General features: G+C 36.3%; 3 protein-coding genes and 1 long non-coding RNA gene across 7 annotated transcripts; all 4 read right to left on the bottom strand.

Moving 5' to 3' along the window:
• Nucleotides 1–820: 820 nt before the first annotated feature.
• LOC143258945 (uncharacterized) lies at nucleotides 821–5,471 on the bottom strand. Its single transcript, XM_076519566.1, has 5 exons — nucleotides 5,375–5,471; nucleotides 4,738–4,886; nucleotides 4,400–4,637; nucleotides 4,020–4,199; nucleotides 821–3,408 (listed from the first exon to the last, which is right to left on the bottom strand). Exons 1-5 carry the CDS (start codon nucleotides 5,418–5,420, stop codon nucleotides 3,236–3,238), a joined length of 786 nt encoding a protein of 261 aa, XP_076375681.1. The 5' UTR covers nucleotides 5,421–5,471; the 3' UTR covers nucleotides 821–3,235.
• A 500-nt stretch (nucleotides 5,472–5,971) lies between these two features.
• On the bottom strand, nucleotides 5,972–7,389 carry LOC143259251 (uncharacterized). The gene is made up of 3 exons (XR_013033065.1): nucleotides 7,221–7,389; nucleotides 6,506–6,629; nucleotides 5,972–6,280 (listed from the first exon to the last, which is right to left on the bottom strand). It is a non-coding gene; the product is annotated as an uncharacterized LOC143259251 (long non-coding RNA).
• Nucleotides 7,390–8,722: 1,333 nt separating this feature from the next.
• Nucleotides 8,723–14,476, bottom strand: LOC143258946 (uncharacterized). Of its 2 annotated transcripts, XM_076519567.1 has the most exons (8): nucleotides 14,319–14,476; nucleotides 14,122–14,234; nucleotides 13,761–13,980; nucleotides 13,226–13,405; nucleotides 12,622–12,770; nucleotides 12,284–12,521; nucleotides 11,904–12,083; nucleotides 8,723–11,292 (listed from the first exon to the last, which is right to left on the bottom strand). In XM_076519567.1, exons 1-8 carry the CDS (start codon nucleotides 14,362–14,364, stop codon nucleotides 11,120–11,122), a joined length of 1,299 nt encoding a protein of 432 aa, XP_076375682.1. In that variant the 5' UTR covers nucleotides 14,365–14,476; the 3' UTR covers nucleotides 8,723–11,119. The 2 variants fall into 2 exon arrangements, with proteins under 2 accessions (XP_076375682.1, XP_076375683.1); XM_076519568.1 differs by lacking the exon at nucleotides 14,122–14,234 and having other exon boundaries at nucleotides 14,319–14,407.
• Nucleotides 14,477–14,894: 418 nt separating this feature from the next.
• On the bottom strand, nucleotides 14,895–21,176 carry LOC117226675 (uncharacterized). Of its 3 annotated transcripts, none has more exons than XM_076519571.1 (14): nucleotides 20,826–21,176; nucleotides 20,040–20,247; nucleotides 19,780–19,962; nucleotides 19,485–19,603; nucleotides 19,200–19,419; nucleotides 18,802–18,966; nucleotides 18,194–18,333; nucleotides 17,903–18,125; nucleotides 17,613–17,801; nucleotides 16,768–16,928; nucleotides 16,497–16,701; nucleotides 16,144–16,314; nucleotides 15,429–15,552; nucleotides 14,895–15,203 (listed from the first exon to the last, which is right to left on the bottom strand). In XM_076519571.1, exons 1-13 carry the CDS (start codon nucleotides 21,042–21,044, stop codon nucleotides 15,434–15,436), a joined length of 2,322 nt encoding a protein of 773 aa, XP_076375686.1. In that variant the 5' UTR covers nucleotides 21,045–21,176; the 3' UTR covers nucleotides 14,895–15,203; nucleotides 15,429–15,433. The 3 variants fall into 3 exon arrangements, with proteins under 3 accessions (XP_076375686.1, XP_076375684.1, XP_076375687.1); XM_076519569.1 differs by having other exon boundaries at nucleotides 17,903–18,128; nucleotides 20,826–21,175; XM_076519572.1 differs by lacking the exons at nucleotides 14,895–15,203; nucleotides 15,429–15,552 and having other exon boundaries at nucleotides 16,271–16,401; nucleotides 17,903–18,128.
• Between the last annotated feature and the right edge of the window lie 4,086 nt (nucleotides 21,177–25,262).

Here is a 25,262-nt window from a genome sequence, read left to right on the forward strand (position 1 = left end):
TCGATACATTTGCGAGGGTGTGCGGCAGAACAGCTGGGGAATTAGATTATTTCTTTTTTTCTAGTACTCGCTTTGTTCCCACGGAGAGTAGGAATTCTATTCCCCGCGGAATTCCGACCAACGATCATGTTCATTCCTGTGCAGTAATTAACGCTGATAATCGAGGATTATATTGCGGCATCTGCCATCCGCGATATGATATCCAGGTGCTAAATAGGGGGTGTGTCCGGCGTTCGATACCGCCTCGGTCGAAATCGCCATGAAATACGATCATTTTCCGGCTGTGCACTGGGAAACGGGTTTGTTGTCTATTTCTAGATTAGGATCTAGGCTCGCGGCAATCTAGGGTAAGTCCGGGAGAGTCAGACCACTTTTTCAAAAAAAGCTGTGGCTTTTTTAGAATTTTATTCTCTATTCTGTTATATATATAATAGAATAAAATTAATTAATAGAATAAAATATATGTATAGGGTAGGACACCACATTTTGCCATCTAGTTTTATGTCATTATTATTACGCGTGGCGAAAAACGTTTCAGATGAAATTGAATGGTTTCGAGGGGGGCATATTCTGATGATACTAGTTTTCTGGTAAATGGACGTATGAAGGAGACATATGAAGATCATTAACATTTTTTAAAATGAAATCATATATTTTTTATTACATCAGTTAATGCATCTAAATATTCTTTACAAAGGAGTATTAACCTATTTATGTTAAAAAACCATTAGTTTAGGAAAAAAAAGAACTTTCAGATCCGTCTAAAGCTTTAAACGCAATTTGCAAGATCAGGATACGGTTTCGCAGCAATTGCAATACGTAATCAACAATCAATTTATTAAATTGTTTTTTGACTTCTGGCACAACACCATATGGCGTCGTCCCTTCGAGATATTTACGTTTGTCAGTCACTCCCGCTAGCCGAACTCTCCCGGACTTTCTCTACTATTATATTGAATAACATAAACATCACCCTTTTTCCAAAATTCTGACCAATTCTTCGGTGGACTAACGCAAGAGTCTGGTTAAAGGCCAATCAGAATAATTAATTGTGTAGGAAAGCATGTTTAAGAGGAGATTTCGATCTAGGAGGCTACAAAGAAGGTTATTTTTAGGATATTTTTCTAACAAAAGTAAATAAAATGATAATCTAGGGTTTTCGACATTTTATGGTGTTTTTTGAGCATACAGGAAATTGTATAATCTTATTCTACGTAGCACCTCGACTATAAATCCGAATCTAAAAGATCAAAATATTCTTAAACTACATGATATTTACAAGGTACCTATGAAAGTATAAAATATACTTTTTCTTTAATCATTCCCTGGCATTTTAGAGTGAAATTTTGTTATCAATTTGTCAGAATTTTACATTTCTTAAAAATGAGCGAAGCAAAAACTGGAGATATTAAAGATTCACTGTCTGCGGGAAAGTATATTCTTTAATTGAAAAAAATTCACTTAAACTGATCAATTAGTGCCCAAATGTCGTCTTGAGAAAAACCCATTTCAAGTTTCTCGTGATTTTTTAGAAAGTTCTAGATCGGTATCTCCCCTTAAAAGTGCAGTGTAAAATCAGATGTTGCAGTTTAGATGCAAATATTTATCAAACTATAATTTCACAACTCCACAGCTTCCAAGAGATCCAAACAAATTCTAAGAAATTCATTTATTCATCCTTTGTACATTGAAATCTCTAATTACATCACTGTCAACTTTAAGTTGCTATACAATACAGCCAGCAATAAAGAGCAGGCACAGAACCATGCGAAAATATGATAAAACCAAATATGAAAAAAATTGTTAAAATTGACCTTTCTCTTCTTTGTGTGAACCTTTTATATGTTTCGTCCTATTGGACTTACGAAATGCACATCACATTCTACGAAGAAATATCTTCTCTTAAAACTGACGATTTCTATCATTTTGACCAAAATTCGTCTCACCAAATTTTTGCCCGTCCACCACAGAATTATTTGCACCATTCAATCTCTTGTTTGTGAAAGGAATTTTCTAGTTAATGTTCAGGAGAAGTGTGTTAAGTTTTACAGAAAAATTCGCTGCAACAGAATACAATTTTTCCAGAAAATTGTAAACCAAATGAAATTTGCTATACACGCTTTGGATGCAGATTATTTCGCAGGCTAATTGAGCCGTTTATTTTGAAAGTGGTCTATGTCCGTTTTCCATAAGCATCGAGTTAACTATGTTAACACTATGCCGTCCGGTGGTACCACGCTGATGCCATGCAAAAACTATCTGTTGTATGCCGGTGACACCACTTTGATGCCATTTTAAAAAACTGATATAACATTTGAATTATATTTCTTCGGTGTTAAAAGGCAGCAAACTAAACTAAACTAAGAATTAAGTACGAAAATTCTTGGATGACATATCTTAATTTTAGGAATTTATATTACCGCCATCTTCGAAATTTTTTTTAAGATCTAAAATTTCCAAGCTATCATGCCGGCGTCAAACAAAAGAATCATATCTAAGATCTGCGGACGGCATAGTGTTAATATTTACACATTTCTCCATTATATATAATTTCATCTCACAAAGTCTCTAGAGCGCAATAACCCTTAGAAACACAAAAACATTATACTGTCACGTTAACAGTGACTAATATTTTAATATTTATTAAAACGTAAAATCCTCTAACTTCTGGATCTTAAAATAAATGGAGTTAGGCCACTTTCAAAATAAACGGCTCAATTATGGTAATTCTCGAGTGCCGTTCGGCGTCGTGTAGCACGCTTTCGCATTCAAATCGATTTCCGGTTCACACGGGCTGCACGTGACACGTAACGCGTATCGGAGTTCGCAGAGTAACGAGATAATTGGGGTGGGCGTAACCGCGACGAGACGCGCAGGGTGGCCGAACCATCGAATTGTTTCCTAAAACGGGATAATCAGCATACTTTTCCACTGTCATGCGTAATCTTATCGCAAAAAACCGTGCGTGGTGCCCGCATCGAGTGTTTTCAGAAAAATCTTAATTTTCGCTCCACGCAAGAAACTCATTGTCGTAATAAAAATAGTTATCAACTTTTCACCGATCACAGTGTATCAGTTTAAACAAAATCTAAAAATGAAAATTTTATTCGGTGACCTCGAATATTTCTTTTTCTACCTAAGTACTGTAGGGATCAGAGAACCTCCCAAGAACAATATGTACGGAGATTGGGAAAATAGAAGAGTTCCGTAGCTGTGTGACCTAGTCGATCGGCTATCAAGTGGGGATCTCGTATCCGGGCCCTTGTTTTCCCCTTCTTTTTGCAATCATTATTTTGATGGACGCAGCCACGGTTACTCCTGTCATACCTGCTACCGCACCTATGAGAAAATTAAACCAGAATGGTATCCCCCTCTCGGATGAAGGGATTGGAGGAATAGTCCAATTTTCTGAAATGTTAATAACATTATTAATACACCAGCAGAAATTTTGTACATCCTGTAACAAATTCATTTCTTTGTGACACACTGTAGCACATGCTGCCTAACAGGTGATACATCGGACTGTGTAGAACAATTGAGAATTCTTAATTTGCAGCACACGTATTCTGAGAACTGTACATATTAAAAATTGAGCGAATGTCTAGACATTATATTTTAATAATCAGTACTGCAACCGGAGCTGGGTAAAAGACTATTTTAAATGGCAAATAGAAAATAGATATGCATGCATGCGTTCCTGAAAATAAATTATTTGTTCGCAAGAATATGCTTATGAGAATAAAATATTTTATTCGTAAACAATTTTTAAGATAATATTTCAAATAGTATTTTATTTGAAAAACACTGAAAATATTTGTGCGATAGATCGGTATATTATATTTACTTAATTTATCATTCAAATCAAATATTTTGATGTTACTAAATCATATTATTTCAAATAGGATTTCAAATATATTCTCTATAAATAATCCCCAGCTCTGTCTATAAAACTGAAAGTAAGCGATTTTAACTGAATATTTGTTTGGGTGTTCTGACATGCGACAAAGAAATGTACTTACCATCCAAAAACGTGCCATTCCAAAAAGTGTTGAACGCAGTTATAGCGACGTCACTGAACGTCAATTGGACCTCATGGAATTCTACGACAGTTTCAGAATCGCACTTGTATACATCCATAATGTCAGCGTCGAACAAGTTCAGATTGTTAATGTCCACCTTATATCTCCGTTGCATTGAATCTTTAAATAAAATCATATGTTAATTTGTAACTTTCATTATGTTCATTTGTACAAATTTCTTTTCGATACATTGACCTCAAAAATTAAATAGGATCAAAGACAATATTAGTAAAATAAGGACGTTAATTACTCCTTCAATTTGCTTGCTTATTATAGGCAATTTTCGTGTATCATAGTTCCATTGTTGTTTGCTCCCTTACCTGACACATCCGGGAAATTCTTCTCATCCAGATAAAAGTCCACCGAAATCATGCTAACGTGAAATTTCAAGTCATCTTCGCTAAATATCAACGAGATCGAATTCTGCATTCCGTTAGGACTCTCCATGTCAATTACTGCATGTTTTGGCACCCACAACAATGTCATCATGGGATTTCTAAGATCGCAATTTCCACTAACGTTTGCGTTTTTTGGCATTGCAAATGTCGTTTGTTTCTCCTAGAATGAGTAATGCAGATTTCCTTCCATATTTGAAACTCGTCGCTGAAATTTTGTTTGACGCGCTCAAATTTTACCTGGTATCCTATCCTTCACTTACCGAATTATTCGTTATTTTATATCTTAAATTCACGGAAATTGTCATGCTTGCCAAAGAGCAAGGGATGTTTGATATTGGGTCTCTCACTACATAATTGAAATCACCCTCGGAGAGGCCATGAATTCCTGGTGTTTCGTGCCAAATGTCGTCTACAGAACATACAGTCGTACACAAATATAGTATGCGGACATCTCTTAAAAGGAAATCAGTTTTAAAGATTGGGCTAAATGAGTTTAGTTATGTTGAGATGTTAGGACTAGTTTTCTAGACAATACTAAGTGCCGAAATTTCATCAAAATCGGTTGCAGCATATTTCAGAGCAGTCTTTAAATATGCTCTGTTTCTGCCAAGTGCAGTTCGTTCCGACCGTAAGTCTGAGATCTTTACAAAAAATAAGATTTCCTTTTAGCCAGAACTTGTTTTGGTACGAATTGTTTTTATCCAAGTATATCATATCAACTTCCGCTGATAAATTATCGAATGCAGGTGTACTGATAATAATGGGAGCGTTCAATCAGAACGGAAATTACTTGTTGTTAAGTAAGTTTTCTTGCTGGAAATTTTGTAGTGTTTTGGTACACGTTAAAGTCACTCGTTTTAGCACTGTTGGTAAACTTGATAATGTTGCTTGACTTACCTGCGAATAATAGTGTCGACAGAATTAAGAACCGGAAGCATATCATTCTCTTCTTCCTTGCGCTGTTCTTGCGATGAATGGGAATGGCGGAACACAAATGACAGATATTCGGTACAGAATGGTGATATAAGAAACTGCCCCACTTTGAACCTTCTCAATGATTAATTGGACATTCCGCGTAAAAGATAAAGCATTCCTAATCTCGTATTTCTGTCGAATTGTATGTTTCGTATGTGCATGTATGTTTTACACGCGTATCCGAAATATCATATCGCGTTATCAGAAATTTCTACTTCTTGTTTCTTTAATCGCATGTTCATTTCCTTTGTGTGATTGTTATTGCCCAGTACTGTTTTGCTTAAGATTTGTTCATCACTGCAATGATACATGAATTTTGGAAACTGTTCTCCAAGTTGTGCCAGAAAAATCTATTTTGTTTAACCACTTAATGTTCATGTTCGTGACATACACGGGTCGGCTGAGATATCTAATTTTTGCGCGCACGTAACGTTCACTATGTTAAGGGGGTATTGCTATCTAGACTGTTATTTATACTGTTATTTATAAAAAAATATTTATAAATATTAACGATAAATATGCTGTTTTATATCAATATATATTTATTCATCTTGTTAGTATGTACAGTATTTTTTCATCCAGCGATATTGAAATTTTTTGTTGTCTTTGCATTCGCTTGAATGATACATTAAAAAGCAGAGATTCTGCTGTAATTATCTTTATATGAAACGTAGGTAGGATTGTCAATGAATGTCAGTCTGCGCATCTTCATTTCTTGAACAATCGCAGTAGGTTTCAAGAAGCTGGTGATTCTGTATCACAGAATTGACTTTCATGTTGGGATTCACGGTCGAATATTTCTCGCTTAGTTGCATTCTACTTGATTACCTGTCAAGAATTTCTATTATATTCTTGTCAATCATTAAAACGACGAAGACAGATATTGTAAATAATTTATTCTCACATCTTCTAAAAAATCATCATTGTGTTAACACTTTCTACGGAGTTTATACGCACAACATTCTACTGCGAGGTATTAGTGAAATAACAAAATTAAAATGACTTCAATCTCTAAGATTCTAGGACTTCAGCGACACAGCACCTTTCACCCACCTTTTCTAATAGTATCTGTTCTTCCTGTATCTGTATACCGCGTACCCAATTACGCCGACGATCAAGAAGCCTCCTATGATACCACCAACGATTGCCCCGACATTCGCTGTACTGCAATTTTCCTCTAGAACATCGAAATTAATTTTTAAGAAATGAACCTAATCTTTCGCGAAGATGCTACATAAACGCAAGCACCATGGGGGTAGATCTTCCCTCAAAATATAAAAATAGCACGAAGAATATACAGGATGTCCCAGGTTTTAATGTTCAATCTTTGTTAGTGTATTGTATGGCACAAAGTAAGAAAAAAATGTTATGTAAACATAGGTCATATAGAGCTTTATTAAGAAGTTATAACAAAAATTCAGAATAGTGCGAGCATTGGCTTGAATAGATCAGCACATGCCGTGTGTTTATGTGTAAGCTGTGTTTATTAATACATTTCGAAATGTATTAATAACCGTTGTTGACAATACATGATTGACATCGATCGAAGATTTTTTTTTATTTTTTATTTTTTTTTTAGTTGATTACTATTGCTATTCTGAATTTTTGTTATAACTTCTTAATAAAGCTCTATATGACCTATGTTTACATAACATTTTTTTCTTACTTTGTGCCATAGAATATACTGACAAAGTTTGAACATTAAAATCTGGGACACCCTGTATAAAGATCGTTGCAGAACGCTTCTGTTCGACCGACGAAAGCTCACCTGATCTCTTCGTGTAGTCCCCATCCTCGTTGAAGACGATCAAGGTCACCTTGCTGAAGGTTGCGGTGAACTGGTCGCCCGCCACTTCCTCTTGCGATTCGCAATTGTAAATATTTGACGCATCAGCAGAAAAGAGCATTAGATTATCTTTCTGTCCCTTGAACTTCTCTCATTTTCTATTTTGTCGACAATTTTTAATATCGGTTAAGTTAACGAATTACGTTAATGAAGTTTTGGCCACCTTGTAAATATTAATTCAATTAATAGTGCTTTTTATCAACGAGTAATCAATTAATAATAAATCTTCTTAGAGTAAATACGATTATATGAAACGGGAGAGGAATTTATTCATTAAATATTAGTTTATTCAAATATTTCAATTAAAAATATTAAGTACTTAGTCAAATTATAAATGTTGGATTGAAATATTACAATCAATTAGTTTATTTGTACAAAATCCCACGTGATGTTTTCCTCAGCGATATCTGACAGATGGTTATTCACATTAATTGGAGCACTGAACAATTTGAACACTTTCATTCAACTCTAGTCATTGAAGCTTTCGTCAAAATGATGATCGAAACTTATGAATATTTGACTCATTAAATTGTCCATGTAAAGGTAAATGTTACTTTACAATTTGGTTTATTCTGTTCCTTCCTACGGTAAAATGTTTTTGTAGTTACATAAAAGGGATTCGATTATGTTCACGTTTTTATTTGACTCGCAGATAGTGTACTTATCCAATTGTAGGGTTAATTAATAGGCATAGGAAATTATTAAAATTCTTAAAATTAAAGATTAAAATTCTTGAAATTACTTAAAGCTGAAAACAACAACGATCCAGCATTTTCTAAAAATTCTCTAAAAATTGCAGAAACCCCGACTACCATAATCTGGTCAATGATCCAACACTAATTGCTAAACGTGGGAACAGGAAATCGGTGTCGATACATTTGCGAGGGTGTGCGGCAGAACAGCTGGGGAATTAGATTATTTCTTTTTTTCTAGTACTCGCTTTGTTGTAGGGTAAGTCCGGGAGAGTCAGACCACTTTTTCAAAAAAAGCTGTGGCTTTTTTAGAATTTTATTCTCTATTCTGTTATATATATAATAGAATAAAATTAATTAATAGAATAAAATATATGTATAGGGTAGGACACCACATTTTGCCATCTAGTTTTATGTCATTATTATTACGCGTGGCGAAAAACGTTTCAGATGAAATTGAATGGTTTCGAGGGGGGCATATTCTGATGATACTAGTTTTCTGGTAAATGGACGTATGAAGGAGACATATGAAGATCATTAACATTTTTTAAAATGAAATCATATATTTTTTATTACATCAGTTAATGCATCTAAATATTCTTTACAAAGGAGTATTAACCTATTTATGTTAAAAAACCATTAGTTTAGGGAAAAAAAGAACTTTCAGATCCGTCTAAAGCTTTAAACGCAATTTGCAAGATCAGGATACGGTTTCGCAGCAATTGCAATACGTAATCAACAATCAATTTATTAAATTGTTTTTTGACTTCTGGCACAACACCATATGGCGTCGTCCCTTCGAGATATTTACGTTTGTCAGTCACTCCCGCTAGCCGAACTCTCCCGGACTTTCTCTACTATTATATTGAATAACATAAACATCACCCTTTTTCCAAAATTCTGACCAATTCTTCGGTGGACTAACGCAAGAGTCTGGTTAAAGGCCAATCAGAATAATTAATTGTGTAGGAAAGCATGTTTAAGAGGAGATTTCGATCTAGGAGGCTACAAAGAAGGTTATTTTTAGGATATTTTTCTAACAAAAGTAAATAAAATGATAATCTAGGGTTTTCGACATTTTATGGTGTTTTTTGAGCATACAGGAAATTGTATAATCTTATTCTACGTAGCACCTCGACTATAAATCCGAATCTAAAAGATCAAAATATTCTTAAACTACAAGATATTTACAAGGTACCTATGAAAGTATAAAATATACTTTTTCTTTAATCATTCCCTGGCATTTTAGAGTGAAATTTTGTTATCAATTTGCCAGAATTTTACATTTCTTAAAAATGAGCGAAGCAAAAACTGGAGATATTAAAGATTCACTGTCTGCGGGAAAGTATATTCTTTAATTGAAAAAAATTCACTTAAACTGATCAATTAGTGCCCAAATGTCGTCTTGAGAAAAACCCATTTCAAGTTTCTCGTGATTTTTTAGAAAGTTCTAGATCGGTATCTCCCCTTAAAAGTGCAGTGTAAAATCAGATGTTGCAGTTTAGATGCAAATATTTATCAAACTATAATTTCACAACTCCACAGCTTCCAAGAGATCCAAACAAATTCTAAGAAATTCATTTATTCATCCTTTGTACATTGAAATCTCTAATTACATCACTGTCAACTTTAAGTTGCTATACAATACAGCCAGCAATAAAGAGCAGGCACAGAACCATGCGAAAATATGATAAAACCAAATATGAAAAAAATTGTTAAAATTGACCTTTCTCTTCTTTGTGTGAACCTTTTATATGTTTCGTCCTATTGGACATTCTACGAAGAAATATCTTCTCTTAAAACTGACGATTTCTATCATTTTGACCAAAATTCGTCTCACCAAATTTTTGCCCGTCCACCACAGAATTATTTGCACCATTCAATCTCTTGTTTGTGAAAGGAATTTTCTAGTTAATTTTCAGGAGAAGTGTGTTAAGTTTTACAGAAAAATTCGCTGCAACAGAATACAATTTTTCCAGAAAATTGTAAACCAAATGAAATTTGCTATACACGCTTTGGATGCAGATTATTTCGCAGGCTAATTGAGCCGTTTATTTTGAAAGTGGTCTATGTCCGTTTTCCATAAGCATCGAGTTAACTATGTTAACACTATGCCGTCCGGTGGTACCACGCTGATGCCATGCAAAAACTATCTGTTGTATGCCGGTGACACCACTTTGATGCCATTTTAAAAAACTGATATAACATTTGAACTATATTTCTTCGGTGTTAAAAGGCAGCAAACTAAACTAAACTAAGAATTAAGTACGAAAATTCTTGGATGACATATCTTAATTTTAGGAATTTATATTACCGCCATCTTCGAAATTTTTTTTAAGATCTAAAATTTCCAAGCTATCATGCCGGCGTCAAACAAAAGAATCATATCTAAGATCTGCGGACGGCATAGTGTTAATATTTACACATTTCTCCATTATATATAATTTCATCTCACAAAGTCTCTAGAGCGCAATAACCCTTAGAAACACAAAAACATTATACTGTCACGTTAACAGTGACTAATATTTTAATATTTATTAAAACGTAAAATCCTCTAACTTCTGGATCTTAAAATAAATGGAGTTAGGCCACTTTCAAAATAAACGGCTCAATTATGGTAATTCTCGAGTGCCGTTCGGCGTCGTGTAGCACGCTTTCGCATTCAAATCGATTTCCGGTTCACACGGGCTGCACGTGACACGTAACGCGTATCGGAGTTCGCAGAGTAACGAGATAATTGGGGTGGGCGTAACCGCGACGAGACGCGCAGGGTGGCCGAACCATCGAATTGTTTCCTAAAACGGGATAATCAGCATACTTTTCCACTGTCATGCGTAATCTTATCGCAAAAAACCGTGCGTGGTGCCCGCATCGAGTGTTTTCAGAAAAATCTTAATTTTCGCTCCACGCAAGAAACTCATTGTCGTAATAAAAATAGTTATCAACTTTTCACCGATCACAGTGTATCAGTTTAAACAAAATCTAAAAATGAAAATTTTATTCGGTGACCTCGAATATTTCTTTTTCTACCTAAGTACTGTAGGGATCAGGGAACCTGCCAAGAACAATATGTACGGAGATTGGGAAAATAGAAGAGTTCCGTAGCTGTGTGACCTAGTCGATCGGCTATCAAGTGGGGATCTCGTATCCGGGCCCTTGTTTTCCCCTTATTTTTGCAATCATTATTTTGATGGACGCAGCCACGGTTAGTCCTGTCAAAACTGCTATCGGGCCTATGGGAAGATAAAACCAGAATGGTACGCTCGTCTCGGATGAAGGGATTGGAGGAATAGTCCAATTTTCTGAAATGTTAATAACATTATTAATACACCAGCAGAAATTTTGTACATCCTGTAACAAATTCATTTCTTTGTGACACACTGTAGCACATGCTGCCTAACAGGTGATACATCGGACTGTGTAGAACAATTGAGAATTCTTAATTTGCAGCACACGTATTCTGAGAACTGTACATATTAAAAATTGAGCGAATGTCTAGACATTATATTTTAATAATCAGTACTGCAACCGGAGCTGGGTAAAAGACTATTTTAAATGGCAAATAGAAAATAGATATGCATGCATGCGTTCCTGAAAATAAATTATTTGTTCGCAAGAATATGCTTATGAGAATAAAATATTTTATTCGTAAACAATTTTTAAGATAATATTTCAAATAGTATTTTATTTGAAAAACACTGAAAATATTTGTGCGATAGATCGGTATATTATATTTACTTAATTTATCATTCAAATCAAATATTTTGATGTTACTAAATCATATTATTTCAAATAGGATTTCAAATATATTCTCTATAAATAATCCCCAGCTCTGTCTATAAAACTGAAAGTAAGCGATTTTAACTGAATATTTGTTTGGGTGTTCTGACATGCGACAAAGAAATGTACTTACCATCCAAAAACGTGCCATTCCAAAAAGTGTTGAACGCAGTTATAGCGACGTCACTGAACGTCAATTGGACCTCATGGAATTCTACGACAGTTTCAGAATCGCACTTGTATACATCCATAATGTCAGCGTCGAACAAGTTCAGATTGTTAATGTCCACCTTATATCTCCGTTGCATTGAATCTTTAAATAAAATCATATGTTAATTTGTAACTTTCATTATGTTCATTTGTACAAATTTCTTTTCGATACATTGACCTCAAAAATTAAATAGGATCAAAGACAATATTAGTAAAATAAGGACGTTAATTACTCCTTCAATTTGCTTGCTTATTATAGGCAATTTTCGTGTATCATAGTTCCATTGTTGTTTGCTCCCTTACCTGACACATCCGGGAAATTCTTCTCATCCAGATAAAAGTCCACCGAAATCATGCTAACGTGAAATTTCAAGTCATCTTCGCTAAATATCAACGAGATCGAATTCTGCATTCCGTTAGGACTCTCCATGTCAATTACTGCATGTTTTGGCACCCACAACAATGTCATCATGGGATTTCTAAGATCGCAATTTCCACTAACGTTTGCGTTTTTTGGCATTGCAAATGTCGTTTGTTTCTCCTAGAATGAGTAATGCAGATTTCCTTCCATATTTGAAACTCGTCGCTGAAATTTTGTTTGACGCGCTCAAATTTTACCTGGTATCCTATCCTTCACTTACCGAATTATTCGTTATTTTATATCTTAAATTCACGGAAATTGTCATGCTTGCCAAAGAGCAAGGGATGTTTGATATTGGGTCTCTCACTACATAATTGAAATCACCCTCGGAGAGGCCATGAATTCCTGGTGTTTCGTGCCAAATGTCGTCTACAGAACATACAGTCGTACACAAATATAGTATGCGGACATCTCTTAAAAGGAAATCAGTTTTAAAGATTGGGCTAAATGAGTTTAGTTTTGTTGAGATGTTAGGACTAGTTTTCTAGACAATACTAAGTGCCGAAATTTCATCAAAATCGGTTGCAGCATATTTCAGAGCAGTCTTTAAATATGCTCTGTTTCTGCCAAGTGCAGTTCGTTCCGACCGTAAGTCTGAGATCTTTACAAAAAATAAGATTTCCTTTTAGCCAGAACTTGTTTTGGTACGAATTGTTTTTATCCAAGTATATCATATCAACTTCCGCTGATAAATTATCGAATGCAGGTGTACTGATAATAATGGGAACGTTCAATCAGAACGGAAATTACTTTTTGTTAAGTATTCTACACTGTCATACAAGATAAATCACGTTCGGGGAATTAAGTGTTGGATGTTATGTTACCATTCCACTGAGTATCATTTTTTATGGTGTTGAACACGATCAACGAAACGTCCGTGAGGATTAGGGCAGTGTCGTTATCGACCTTAATCCTCTCCTCCTTGGAAAATTTGTACCGGCCATCCTCAATTGGCGCGTGAAACATGCCACGGTCAATCTTGGTCTTCGTGATCCGTCGTTTATCTGTGATGTTAACTTGTTAAAATGGCACATTAAGCTTACATCAATAAACATTAATTTAGCTTCAGAAATGATCCAAAAGTATTGAGCCTTATCATCAAATTAATCGTCGGAAAGGGTGACTAGCTCCAAATATTGTTCTTGAAGGCTGCATATAGTTTCACAGCTGATTTATTTTAGGTTTTAGTTAATTTGGTCTACTGTTAGGTATAAAAAGAAGATGTTAGGTCTAAAGAATTGCACAAGTCTCTGTCACGACCAGGCTACAAGGCTATAAGTGCCAAGAGGCTGTTGAAACCAACTGAAACTATCTTCAAAGTAATGAAACTATCGTTTTTGTCAATTTAAAGTGAAATACCTGCAGCATCGGGAAAGTTCATCGGGTCCAAGAAAATATCGATGTCGGCGGAGAACACCGAGAAATTGGTGCGGTCCTTGAACATCAAAAATTTAACGACGTTCTGCTGAATCTCTTCGTTCACCTTGGTCCCCCAAACTAACGATAATGTCGATATCATTGGCTCACAAGTGCATTCTGCCACAGCGTTGCTCGGAACTGTCACATTCTTTGTTACTACCTGCCATTTCACGAAATTTTAAGGCACTCCCTAAGACAAAAGCTACTACAAATTGCTATAACGATTGAAAGGATTTTTACTTCTCTGTTTCGTTATTGCTGTCGAAAGTTTAAGCAAACAAAATAGAAATTCATTCGGTACCTTGTCGTTGCTCATCGTGTAATTGACGACAATGGTGATGGACATGTTAGCTAAGGTACACGGAATTTTTGGTGCATTTTTCCTAGGTTCCTGATTAGCGTAGCAATGAAGAACTGGGAATTTTGTAGTGTTTTGGTACACGTTAAAGTCACTCGTTTTAGCACTGTTGGTAAACTTGATAATGCTGCTTGACTTACCTGCGAATAATAGTGTCGACAGAATTAAGAACCGGAAGCATATCATTCTCTTCTTCCTTGCGCTGTTCTTGCGATGAATGGGAATGGCGGAACACAAATGACAGATATTCGGTACAGAATGGTGATATAAGAAACTGCCCCACTTTGAACCTTCTCAATGATTAATTGGACATTCCGCGTAAAAGATTCCGCGAAAATTGTATGTTTCGTATGTGCATGTATGTTTTACACGCGTATCCGAAATATCATATCGCGTTATCAGAAATTTCTACTTCTTGTTTCTTTAATCGCATGTTCATTTCCTTTGTGTGATTGTTATTGCCCAGTACTGTTTTGCTTAAGATTTGTTCATCATTGCAATGATACATGAATTTTGGAAACTGTTCTCCAAGTTGTGCCAGAAAAATCTATTTTGTTTAACCACTTAATGTTCATGTTCGTGACATACACGGGTCGGCTGAGATATCTAATTTTTGCGCGCACGTAACGTTCACTATGTTAAGGGGGTATTGCTATCTAGACTGTTAATTATACTGTTATTTATAAAAAAATATTTATAAATATTAACGATAAATATGCTGTTTTATATCAATATATATTTATTCATCTTGTTAGTATGTACAGTATTTTTTCATCCAGCGATATTGAAATTTTTTGTTGTCTTTGCATTCGCTTGAATGATACATTAAAAAGCAGAGATTCTGCTGTAATTATCTTTATATGAAACGTAGGTAGGATTGTCAATGAATGTCAGTCTGCGCATCTTCATTTCTTGAACAATCGCAGGAGGTTTCAAGAAGCTGGTGATTCTGTATCACAAAATTGACTTTCATGTTGGGATTCACGGTCGAATATTTCTCGCTTAGTTGCATTCTACTTGATTACCTGTCAAGAATTTCTATTATATTCTTGTCAATCATTAAAACGACGAAGACAGATATTGTAAATAATTTATTCTCACATCTTCTAAAAAATCATCATTGTGTTAACACTTTCTACGGAGTTTATACGCACAACATTCTACTGCGAGGTATTAGTGAAATAACAAAATTAAAATGACTTCAATCTCTAAGATTCTAGGACTTCAGCGACACAGCACCTTTCACCCACCTTTTCTAATAGTATCTGTTCTTCCTGTATCTGTATACCGCGTACCCAATTACGCCGACGATCAAGAAGCCTCCTATGATACCACCAACGATTGCCCCGACATTCGCTGTACTGCAATTTTCCTCTAGAACATCGAAATTAATTTTTAAGAAATGAACCTAATCTTTCGCGAAGATGCTACATAAACGCAAGCACCATGGGGGTAGATCTTCCCTCAAAATATAAAAATAGCACGAAGAATATACAGGATGTCCCAGGTTTTAATGTTCAATCTTTGTTAGTGTATTGTATGGCACAAAGTAAGAAAAAAATGTTATGTAAACATAGGTCATATAGAGCTTTATTAAGAAGTTATAACAAAAATTCAGAATAGTGCGAGCATTGGCTTGAATAGATCAGCACATGCCGTGTGTTTATGTGTAAGCTGTGTTTATTAATACATTTCGAAATGTATTAATAACCGTTGTTGACAATACATGAGTGACATCGATCGAAGATTCTTTTTTATTTTTTATTTTTTTTTTAGTTGATTACTATTGCTATTCTGAATTTTTGTTATAACTTCTTAATAAAGCTCTATATGACCTATGTTTACATAACATTTTTTTCTTACTTTGTGCCATAGAATACCCTGACAAAGTTTGAACATTAAAATCTGGGACACCCTGTATAAAGATCGTTGCAGAACACTTCTGTTCGACCGACGAAAGCTCACCTGATCTCTTCGTGTAGTCCCCATCCTCGTTGAAGACGATCAAGGTCACCTTGCTGAAGGTTGCGGTGAACTGGTCGCCCGCCACTTCCTCTTGCGATTCGCAATTGTAAATATTTGACGCATCAGCAGAAAAGAGCATTAGATTATCTTTCTGTCCCTTGAACTTCTCTCCTACGTAAAATTAATTGTTCATTGAGACATCTCAATCAGGCTATAATTTTCCACCCCATTTATCGGCCCGTAATTCGTAAACTAACTCTGTTGTCAAAACAAAATCTTGCTCGTAACTATTCAGATCTTGGAAAGGTAGATGGAGAATTAAAGGAAACTATAAGTTGCGTGAATGTTCCCACCTTTCGTTTCAGGGAAACTTGTCGTGTCGATAGACATATCGATCTGATGAAGGAAGAATCTCGAACTCTCCTTATTGAACGTCAAGTTCACCATATGTGGATGACCCTTCTCGTTCGACCACACGATATTCAATGTGGATTTCTCGCTACCGCAAATTCCGTCGGATGTTGCATTAGTGGGCACTGGCACCGCTATTGAATTAGTCTGAAACCGGAACAACGATCGTTTAGGTCGCAATAATCTCTCTCGCAGGATCCGGATTTTACTTACCCCAGTTTTTGTCGCGTAGTGTATGTTCAGAGTGATATCCATGTTCGCTAAAGTACAAGGGATCTTGCTATTCTTTGGAAAGACATAGTAGTTGTACCCTTTTGGTCTAGTAGTTCCGTTGTTTTTATCCGTATCTGTTTTATTGTCATAGCAATCAGACTCTGAAACGATAGTTACATTTAAGACTTGATTGGTAAAAATTTCTATCCGATAACCTAATGTAGATATGCAATACGAATAAATAAAATAGTCGGCACGTGTGTCGGCATAGCGATTTAATGTAGGGTGCTGCATTTTTACAGATCCCACTAGGGCAGACATGTTGATATAGGTAAACATAACAAAACAATATATTATTAAATTAATATAAATTAATATATATATTATATTTATATTAATTTATTTATATTATTTATATTAATTTATATTTTTTTAATTATTAATTAATTTATATTTATTTATATTATTTATATTAATATATATATAATTAATATTGTTGAAGCAAGAAGTAATTTCTTGAGTCTTGGAAAGCCTCCACATCCTGAAATGCAGGGTTTCCATATACCTGAGAGTACACAGGTATAAAAACATGCATTGTCGCCCAGGCTTCTCAGGTTCTTCCGTACTTTCATACCGTGCGCTTGTTCACCGTTTCTCCTTCACTTCTTTCTTAAATATAGTTATTTACGTGTGTTTCATTCTACACCCTTTTCTTTCAAATAACCTCCTCAACAAATATAGACCATCAATTTATATATAGAACTTTCCTTTTCTTATACGTTTTTAATCCGGGGTCACGAAAATTGGAACGAGCACGGAAACTAGGACATCTACCTTACACTTACCCATAACTTTTATACTAATGTCCTCTTGATCGTTGAACGCCATCAACATGACATCGCTTATCTTTATCTTCGTCGAATCGTTTATCGTTGCGTTGACAGGGTCCGAACACTTGTAATATCCGTTTACCATGTTATTAGTGAGTAGTCTAAGCGTCGTTGAAGAAATCGAATGCAACCACTCGTCGGTTTCTGTAACGTTATATAAAATTACAAGCTGCATACCACCTGGCGCCAACGAAAAATCCGAATTCTCTGATGAAGTCTTTTCATCAAGAATCGAGACTACATACCGACGGTATCCTGGAATATCTCCTGATCGTTGTAGATGTCGGCTTTGGCGTAGTCCGCGTAGTATAGCCCTGACGTCTGGTAAAAGCTAATAAGAAGTCTATTCATTTTGTCTTTCTTGGTCTCATTCATGGACGCCGGCCATGACAAATCCATGTAAGGCATATACTTGTCGCAACTGCCAATCGTCGTTGCGTTCGATGGGACCTTTATGGTTTTCGTACCCTTCTGCCACGGAAGAAACCATTAACAATATTTGAAAACGTTGCAAGCCACGACCATCCAACACATACCGTCTTGTCTTTCTTTTTGTAAGTCACATCCAACGCGATCGTCATGTTCCCTAGGATGCACGGCACGCCTGAATTTGCATCCTTTACTGCGTAATTGAACATTCGTGCACTGAATGTAGTTTCCGGATCGCACATTGTCACTGAAAATTACGAAACAGGCGCTCGTTACAGATGACAAAAATGTTCTGGACACTTTGGAACGATTGAACCTTTCCTTAAATTTTCATATCATATCAAAATTTGTCTTGTATTTGACGAACTTGATTGTCGCTTTTGTCTTTACCGTTAATGGAAATACATCCCCGTTGAGAACATTAATGGATGAATTTAACGAAGGATGCGCTTAAAGCATGCGATAGTGAGTTGTTAGGCGTTTTTGACAGCGGGAGACTCTAAACTTTGCTTCTTTTCAAACAAATCCTACGATTATGATTATTCCTATGTCTTTAGTAATATAAAAGAATAAACGGTTGATATGAACCCTATTTATCTCCGAAGAATCAAGCTAACATGATCGTTTTCTCTTGTTTCAGGACAAGCAATGATGAACGATCCCTGGCTGACACCACCTTGGCGTGCTAATTGTAAGGATGAAAATCCATTTTTACCGTTGAAACCGTTCCCGGTGTGGAACGGCGCGAAAAAGACGTTCGTTATCGTCATCTTGACGTCGCCAAAGCGCAGTATGTTTCCAGTTTTGCAGCTGTAAAGTCCGTTCCCAATGGCCACGGGGAACAAACGTAAGTTCATGGTTCCCTTGCGTCTTATATTGTCTGTGATTACCAGAGATAATTAATTCATGAAACTAATCCTAATGGTAATGGGACTGCGGATTTTAATGCGGAAAAGTAAGAACCATTTAGGAATTTCTTTCTTTCACGAATACTTTTACCGAATTCTTTGAGTCATTCTACTTTTTTCAAGTTGAACGTATTTATTATGAATGCACCAAATCCGCAGTGTACTTATTGCTTTTTTGCGGGAATAGAACACTCGATGGACGCACCTTTTGAATCTGTAAGACGTTTTTTGTCTATCAAGATATCCACAGTCGCTTTGTCGATGTAGGCAATGTCGTTATCATGTATGCTTACTGTGATCGATAATGTGAATTTTTTCCCATCGCTGTACCAATGCAGGTCCGCGCTGCAAGAGTGTCCTTCGTTACTGCATTGCGTATTATCTACAGTAGCAACATTGGTAAAATTCTCTTTGTATAGCTGAACCTGTGCCAAAGGGTGTTGATGAACGTTCTTTTAATTATTTCCTATTCTCTGTTGCTGGTACTCACTTTGCCGTTCTTCTGTGTGTACGGTATTTCGAGGGAAATTGACATCGTCGCCAGATTTGAAATCTGATCGCCCTCTTTGCTGATATCGTAAGAGAAAACCTTCCCCTTAGAGCATTGCTCTGAAAATCAAAGTTCTGGTTAAGGTGGTCGACGTGACATAAGAGGAAAATTATTTGTTTCACAGAACTCGATGATTCTATTCAGACACAACAGAATGAATCATTGGATTTCCACAAATTAATGAAAAATGGCATTTGCATAGAGATGACAATATTGGACACAGGTATGTACGAACTTTCGCTTTTATTTCGCTGGCAGTATTTATCGTCGCTGTTGAAAGCGATCAACTCGATCTTCGACACCGTCATGATCGAATTATAGATGGGAATCTTTGTACTGTCGGTACAGACAGAGATATTCTGCACGTTTTCGCTGAATAGCCCTTCGGCCAAGTCGGTCGAATTCTGCACTCGATTCACTGCATCATAAATGTTTTCACGAATCAAGAAGAGAAAACCGCATCGGAAAAGCTAAACTACGAGGCAGACAACTAACCTTCAGCTTCGGCGTCACTCAAAGAAACGTTAAAAGCTACATGCACGACTGAGAACGTGGTTTCGTTATTGAACAACACGAATTTCACTGAATTCTGGCTTTTACCCTTCCCCCAAGTTAACACCAGTTCAGACATCACCGGCGAACAGGTCCCGGTCGCTACCACATTTGTTGTATTCTTTGTAACATTATACTGGGCCGTTTTTGTCTGAAAATTGCAATAATTTTAAACACGTCATGTAAAGATGTTCGATGACATTGAAACCCTTTCCACTCCCTGATGGACCTCTAATTTCGAATTAAGCGTTAACGTTTTAACCAATATGATAGAAGAACTTGCGCTCAATCACTGTCCAGACACGTATGCTCCTTTGGCAGCCATCAAGGATTTCACAAAAATGTACACATTTGCATTTAAATTTTCGTAACACCAATTTCACTCGTAAAATTTAACGATTCAACACAAGCGTTACATCTCTGTAAGTGCTTCCAATAGAATTTCTTCTGTCCCAACGAAAGCAATCCATCATTTCGCGCAATCTTGTAGTTTAATGTCTTTATGTTCAAATCTACTTAACGAACTAGTGAAACGATTGAAAAGTAGTTGTTAGACCAATCGATGCAAGATTTCAAGGAAGAGTACCGTTGTCGTTTCACCCACAACTAAAGCGACAAAGTCGACGAAGTCGTTATTTATAAAACCTGCAAACGAGACTGATATTTCTCACCCGGGAGAACAAGTTTCCCCTGTATGGAAAATACTGATGACCAAGGACTTGCACCCACCTCGTCAGCCTTCGTCTTGTATTGTACTGCTAGGGAAATCTCCATATTAGCCAGGATACAAGGTCGTTGCGTGTCATTCCCGACTTTGTACATGTAATTGCAATTTGCTTCCGATCCATTACCGTTGACGTTGCCATTGGCACTCGTTTTGACACCGTAAATCCCACCAGCAGCCACGAGAACCGCCAGAACGAGGAACGTTATTCGAATTCGTTCCATGGTCACTCTTAATCCTATGGTGTCCTCTCGAAGAATAATTCCACACTTTTAGTTAATTGGTTGCGAACTTTCCGTAGGCCTGACGTGACACCGAGAAATGTTGGCAGTGGGAGCAGTGTGGCTGTCGTGATCTGTAGTCAATATAAAAAAAAGGATAACGTGCTCCCCACTCCGAGCGACTTTAGCACCTTATCAGTCGTTTTCGAACGGGTTGAGATAAGCCAGCTAATCTCTTACATCCATCGACCTGTCATTTGTTCACTTGATCGGCCCCATTTTCCGCTAGATTCCGAATTAATTCTTCGAGGTTCGCTTGTTATGAACGTGCTACTGATCATAATGTAGTGCTGACTAAAATTGTAACGTTGATGTCTGCTTTTCCGAATAAGTTTACAGCGAATTGTAGTCATGTGTTGGATTAATCGAACACTCGAAATTACTTATTTTAGCGGCGAATCTTATCTGCTGATTTTATCCGTTCGTAGCGATAAGTAATTCTGAACATCGATTGACCTAGCTGCGTGAAAACCCCGCTTTTTAAACATTTCGTAGATACCCTGATATTGGCACCGCGATCACTATAGATATTCAGTGACTAAGGTATTCACAAAGTTTCGGACACCGTAGCAACACGTCCCTTTACAATGTCAACTATGCAAAACTGTATAATTTTCCGCCCGTATATCTGGACAGTCGTTCGCACGCTGATCAAACTGTTTCATTCATTATGTTATGTGTTTCATCACGAAAGTTGCTTTCTATCTATTACATCTTTTTGCATATTCGAACCTGTATATTTTCTGTGAGCCAGATGTGGTAATAATTTTAGCGCATTGCTAAGAGCCAGCGTCAAGCCTGTGCTCTATCCCTGTGTAAACGTCCTCTAAGTTTCGCGTGTTGTTATTACAATACGCCTGATACTTGCATATAATCCCAAAGTTCTTAGTGCTAGATTAAAGCTTTTGTGACCTTATCCATGCGAAGTTGTTGTCGAAGCCTTTCGTAATATTCTTGTCCGTTCAATAGATACCCAACCACTTGAAAAAGTGGTTTCATTATTTCAAAAAATAATAATAATAAAATTGAGGGGGGGGGCTCCACTATTTCAATAATAAGGGTGTGATTCGGGCACAACCATAAATCTGTTAAATGTTCAGTAGTTTGAAAGTTACTCTGTTTTAGTGCACTTTTGTACATAGAATAGTGTAAGTTTTATATCACTTCTTGTACGATTTCTAGAATTAGTATGGTTAACTGATGCTTTAACGTATCTGATAGATATTGTATCTTGGAAAGATAGGAATGCTTCTGTGATAATTACTGGATAATTATTAAGGAGAACATCTCCTCTGTTAGTTTAACAATCAATAAAACAATCTAATCAAAACATCAGCGACTTCCTGAAACGCAATTAGAGTCTGAGACACAATGAAACACAAAGCCCCTTTTAAAGCTACAACAGAGGTATCAAAAAAGTACTTTATCGAATCTACCGAGAAACTTCAAAGTAGTTGAACGAAAAAGTATTCTTGTGTGAAGTGCGTATGTTTTCAAATTTGTTAGAGAATTTCTTGCAAAGAAACTATTATACCTTTTGCAGTCAAAATCTTTTGGAACCAAAAAATGTTAAAATTAGTGGCACTGGATGCTTTGAAATAAAAACGAACGTGAAAGTTCCTTAATTAGAATGAATTTGGCTATATCAGATACTACAACAAAAGAAAAAAGTCGGTAATTAAAAAACTGGCGATACTTTGAAATTCGATTATCGATTTTTACATGTTTTGTTAAACTTCGAAGGACTAAAAAATAGAAAAAAAAATTAAATATTTGGTTGTTTCTAGTAGGCGTTGTAATCAGACACGTATTAAACGCGTACTTAAAATTGTTGAGTCAATTGGTAAAGTATCATAGTTTTTGAGATACCATGAACACCATTTTGAAAAACATATATATATATATAGTTTCGAGAAAAATTCCTTTAAAATTTAGTATATCGATAATAATATAGGATCCACGCGTCTTTTTCAAGCAATCATAACTTAGTAAACGTTAGAAGTTCGCATGTAAGGTTCCAGAGATGTATTATTAAAACTATATCCTTTAAGAATAACCAAAAAATTGATTTTTTCGAAAGTTCACGCTAGAATATCCCGTTAAGTGTCAAACAGTTCACAAATAATTCAGGTTAGACTATTTCAAACCTAGCACAGAAAGATACTAAAAAGAATCTAACCGGACTTTCAGTTTCGCAGAAGTACAATGATGCCCCCAATAAAATTACAAAAACATTTGCGCAATATTACGTCGGAAAACATTTGCACAATATTGACAAATCCGACGGTCGCAATCACTGGTGTTCGTAATCCGCGCCCCCACCCCCGTATCGCCACTGGGAGTTTTTCATTTCTGCTGAATCACGACGCGGCTTTTGTTAACGACAAGAGCGTACGGCGGTTAGGCTCGGCCACCGGGCAGCGCATAATGCATCGCTGCCCACAACCCCCTGATTTTCGTGGCTCGTGGGTGGTTGCGATTCCAATTAATAGCCCGGTGAGAGAGAGAGAGAGAGAGAGAGAGAGAGAGAGCGAGAGAGAGAGAGAGAGAGTCCGGAAAGAGACGAGCGGAGAAAGAGCGTGGCGAGCGTGACAAAAATTGCACAGGATGTGGTTGCACGCGCCCACGAAAATCGGCGTCGACCATGGATCAAACGAATGCAACCCTTCCCGCCTCCGCTCGCTCCAATTGTTCATCGCAGCTGCCTAATACAGGGTTTCGACTGATTTTTCTTCCGACGTCGACGTTATGCTAACCGTGCCTGACCAACGTTGATCTCTGTTGTTAACTCGCGCAGCAGCCCTGCATTAGGTCACTTTTGACCCGAGTCGGGCATTTTCACCAAAACTGCAGCATTTGGAAAGAATGATAATGACTATTTATGCTTCTAAATTGATCGATTCGCAAGGCTAAGCACGTCAGGAAGCATACTCTTTAGCTTAGTGTCTGTACAATTTTAGTATCTTTCTTTTTTTTTACGCTTCCTGTAAACTTGCAGGAAAGCATAATTTCTAATTTTTAAAGTTTCCCGTGGACATTTAAAGATCCTATAGCTTTGTACAAGTGACTCACACTCAAAATCGGCCGCACAATTGTTTAAAATTGAAGGTGTGAAATGAAATACGAAATAGATTAATTGAAATGTGTAAGAAATGAAGTACGAAATAGATGAATTTTCAATTCATCCAAAATCCAATTGCTTCGTTTCGACTGTCTTCTATTATGTACAAACTAAAAACAACAAAATATTACATGATTTATAACAAATCAGTCGAAACTATAATGTGACAGTGAACTTTACAAAATAATTGATTAGAAAATGAAAGTAATTAAAATGAAAATTACTCTATTTTGGAGTACGTTCATCACTTTTAATCTAACGATACGGTGCGGTCGACATTGAGTGTGAGTCATTCTATCAATAAATAAATAGTTGCAGAATATATATATATATAGTTACACGATTCTTACTACAATTACTTTAAATGTCCATGGGGTGTGTCCATCATTGTGGCGAAAAGGGAGAAATATTATGCTAGCAAACATTGTTCTCAAGTATACATATTCCAAAATAATCAATGTCATCATTATCGATGAAAATTGTAGAGTGTTATTTTTCGTTGATTCTGATGATCTTTGAACTTCGAATTGGAATATGTTCAAAAGAACTGCCGTCAAAATATTAACTAACAAAGCATTACACACGAATTCTCCCTAATTGACGCTCACATTATGCACAAAAATGGACAAATTGGGAACAAGAAATGATTAATTATTTGAGCCTTGCGGCTCGTTTTTATAGTCTTTGATAATCGGTAACTATAAAAATGAGCCGCAAGGCTCGAATAATCGTATCTTCTCTTCCGAAATTGTCCATTTTTGTGCACAATCTCAGCGTCAATTAGGGAGAAATTACTGTAATATGGGCCATTCGCGCGTAATGCCTTGTTAGTTCGAATATTTTGACGGCAGTTCTTTCGAACATATTCTAATTTGAAGTTCAAAGATCATCAGAATCAACGAAAAATGTGTACTAGTAACATTATTTGAGTTCCACGAACTAGGACGCCTTTAAATGTTAGCCATGTCTTCGGACAAATTGACTGATCATTGTGCGACGTTGTTTGCCCTGCAATAAATCTGCTGCCTTGGCAGTCGACA

The sequence above is a fragment of the Megalopta genalis genome, chromosome 3 (assembly GCF_051020955.1).
Source record: "Megalopta genalis isolate 19385.01 chromosome 3, iyMegGena1_principal, whole genome shotgun sequence".
NCBI classification, from domain to species: Eukaryota; Metazoa; Arthropoda; class Insecta; order Hymenoptera; family Halictidae; genus Megalopta; species Megalopta genalis.

Bases quoted from the DNA above. Each gene is read 5' to 3' on its own strand.
- LOC117226675 (XM_076519569.1), bottom strand. From the start codon at position 21,044: ATGGAACGAATTCGAATAACGTTCCTCGTTCTGGCGGTTCTCGTGGCT. The intron at 16,315-16,496 runs GTGGGAACATTC...AATTTTACGTAG, and splicing joins AAGTTTCCCTGAAACGAAAG to GAGAGAAGTTCAAGGGACAG. The intron at 15,553-16,143 runs GTGAGCTTTCGT...TCGATGTTCTAG, and splicing joins GGACTACACGAAGAGATCAG to AGGAAAATTGCAGTACAGCG.
- LOC143258945 (XM_076519566.1), bottom strand. From the start codon at position 5,420: ATGATATGCTTCCGGTTCTTAATTCTGTCGACACTATTATTCGCAG. The intron at 4,887-5,374 runs GTAAGTCAAGCA...TATGTTCTGTAG, and splicing joins GTCGACACTATTATTCGCAG to ACGACATTTGGCACGAAACA. The intron at 3,409-4,019 runs GTAAGTACATTT...TTAACATTTCAG, and splicing joins GAATGGCACGTTTTTGGATG to AAAATTGGACTATTCCTCCA.
- LOC143258946 (XM_076519567.1), bottom strand. From the start codon at position 14,364: ATGATATGCTTCCGGTTCTTAATTCTGTCGACACTATTATTCGCAG. The intron at 13,981-14,121 runs GTACCGAATGAA...GTGAAATGGCAG, and splicing joins ACACGATGAGCAACGACAAG to GTAGTAACAAAGAATGTGAC. The intron at 13,406-13,760 runs GTATTTCACTTT...TTAACATCACAG, and splicing joins GAACTTTCCCGATGCTGCAG to ATAAACGACGGATCACGAAG.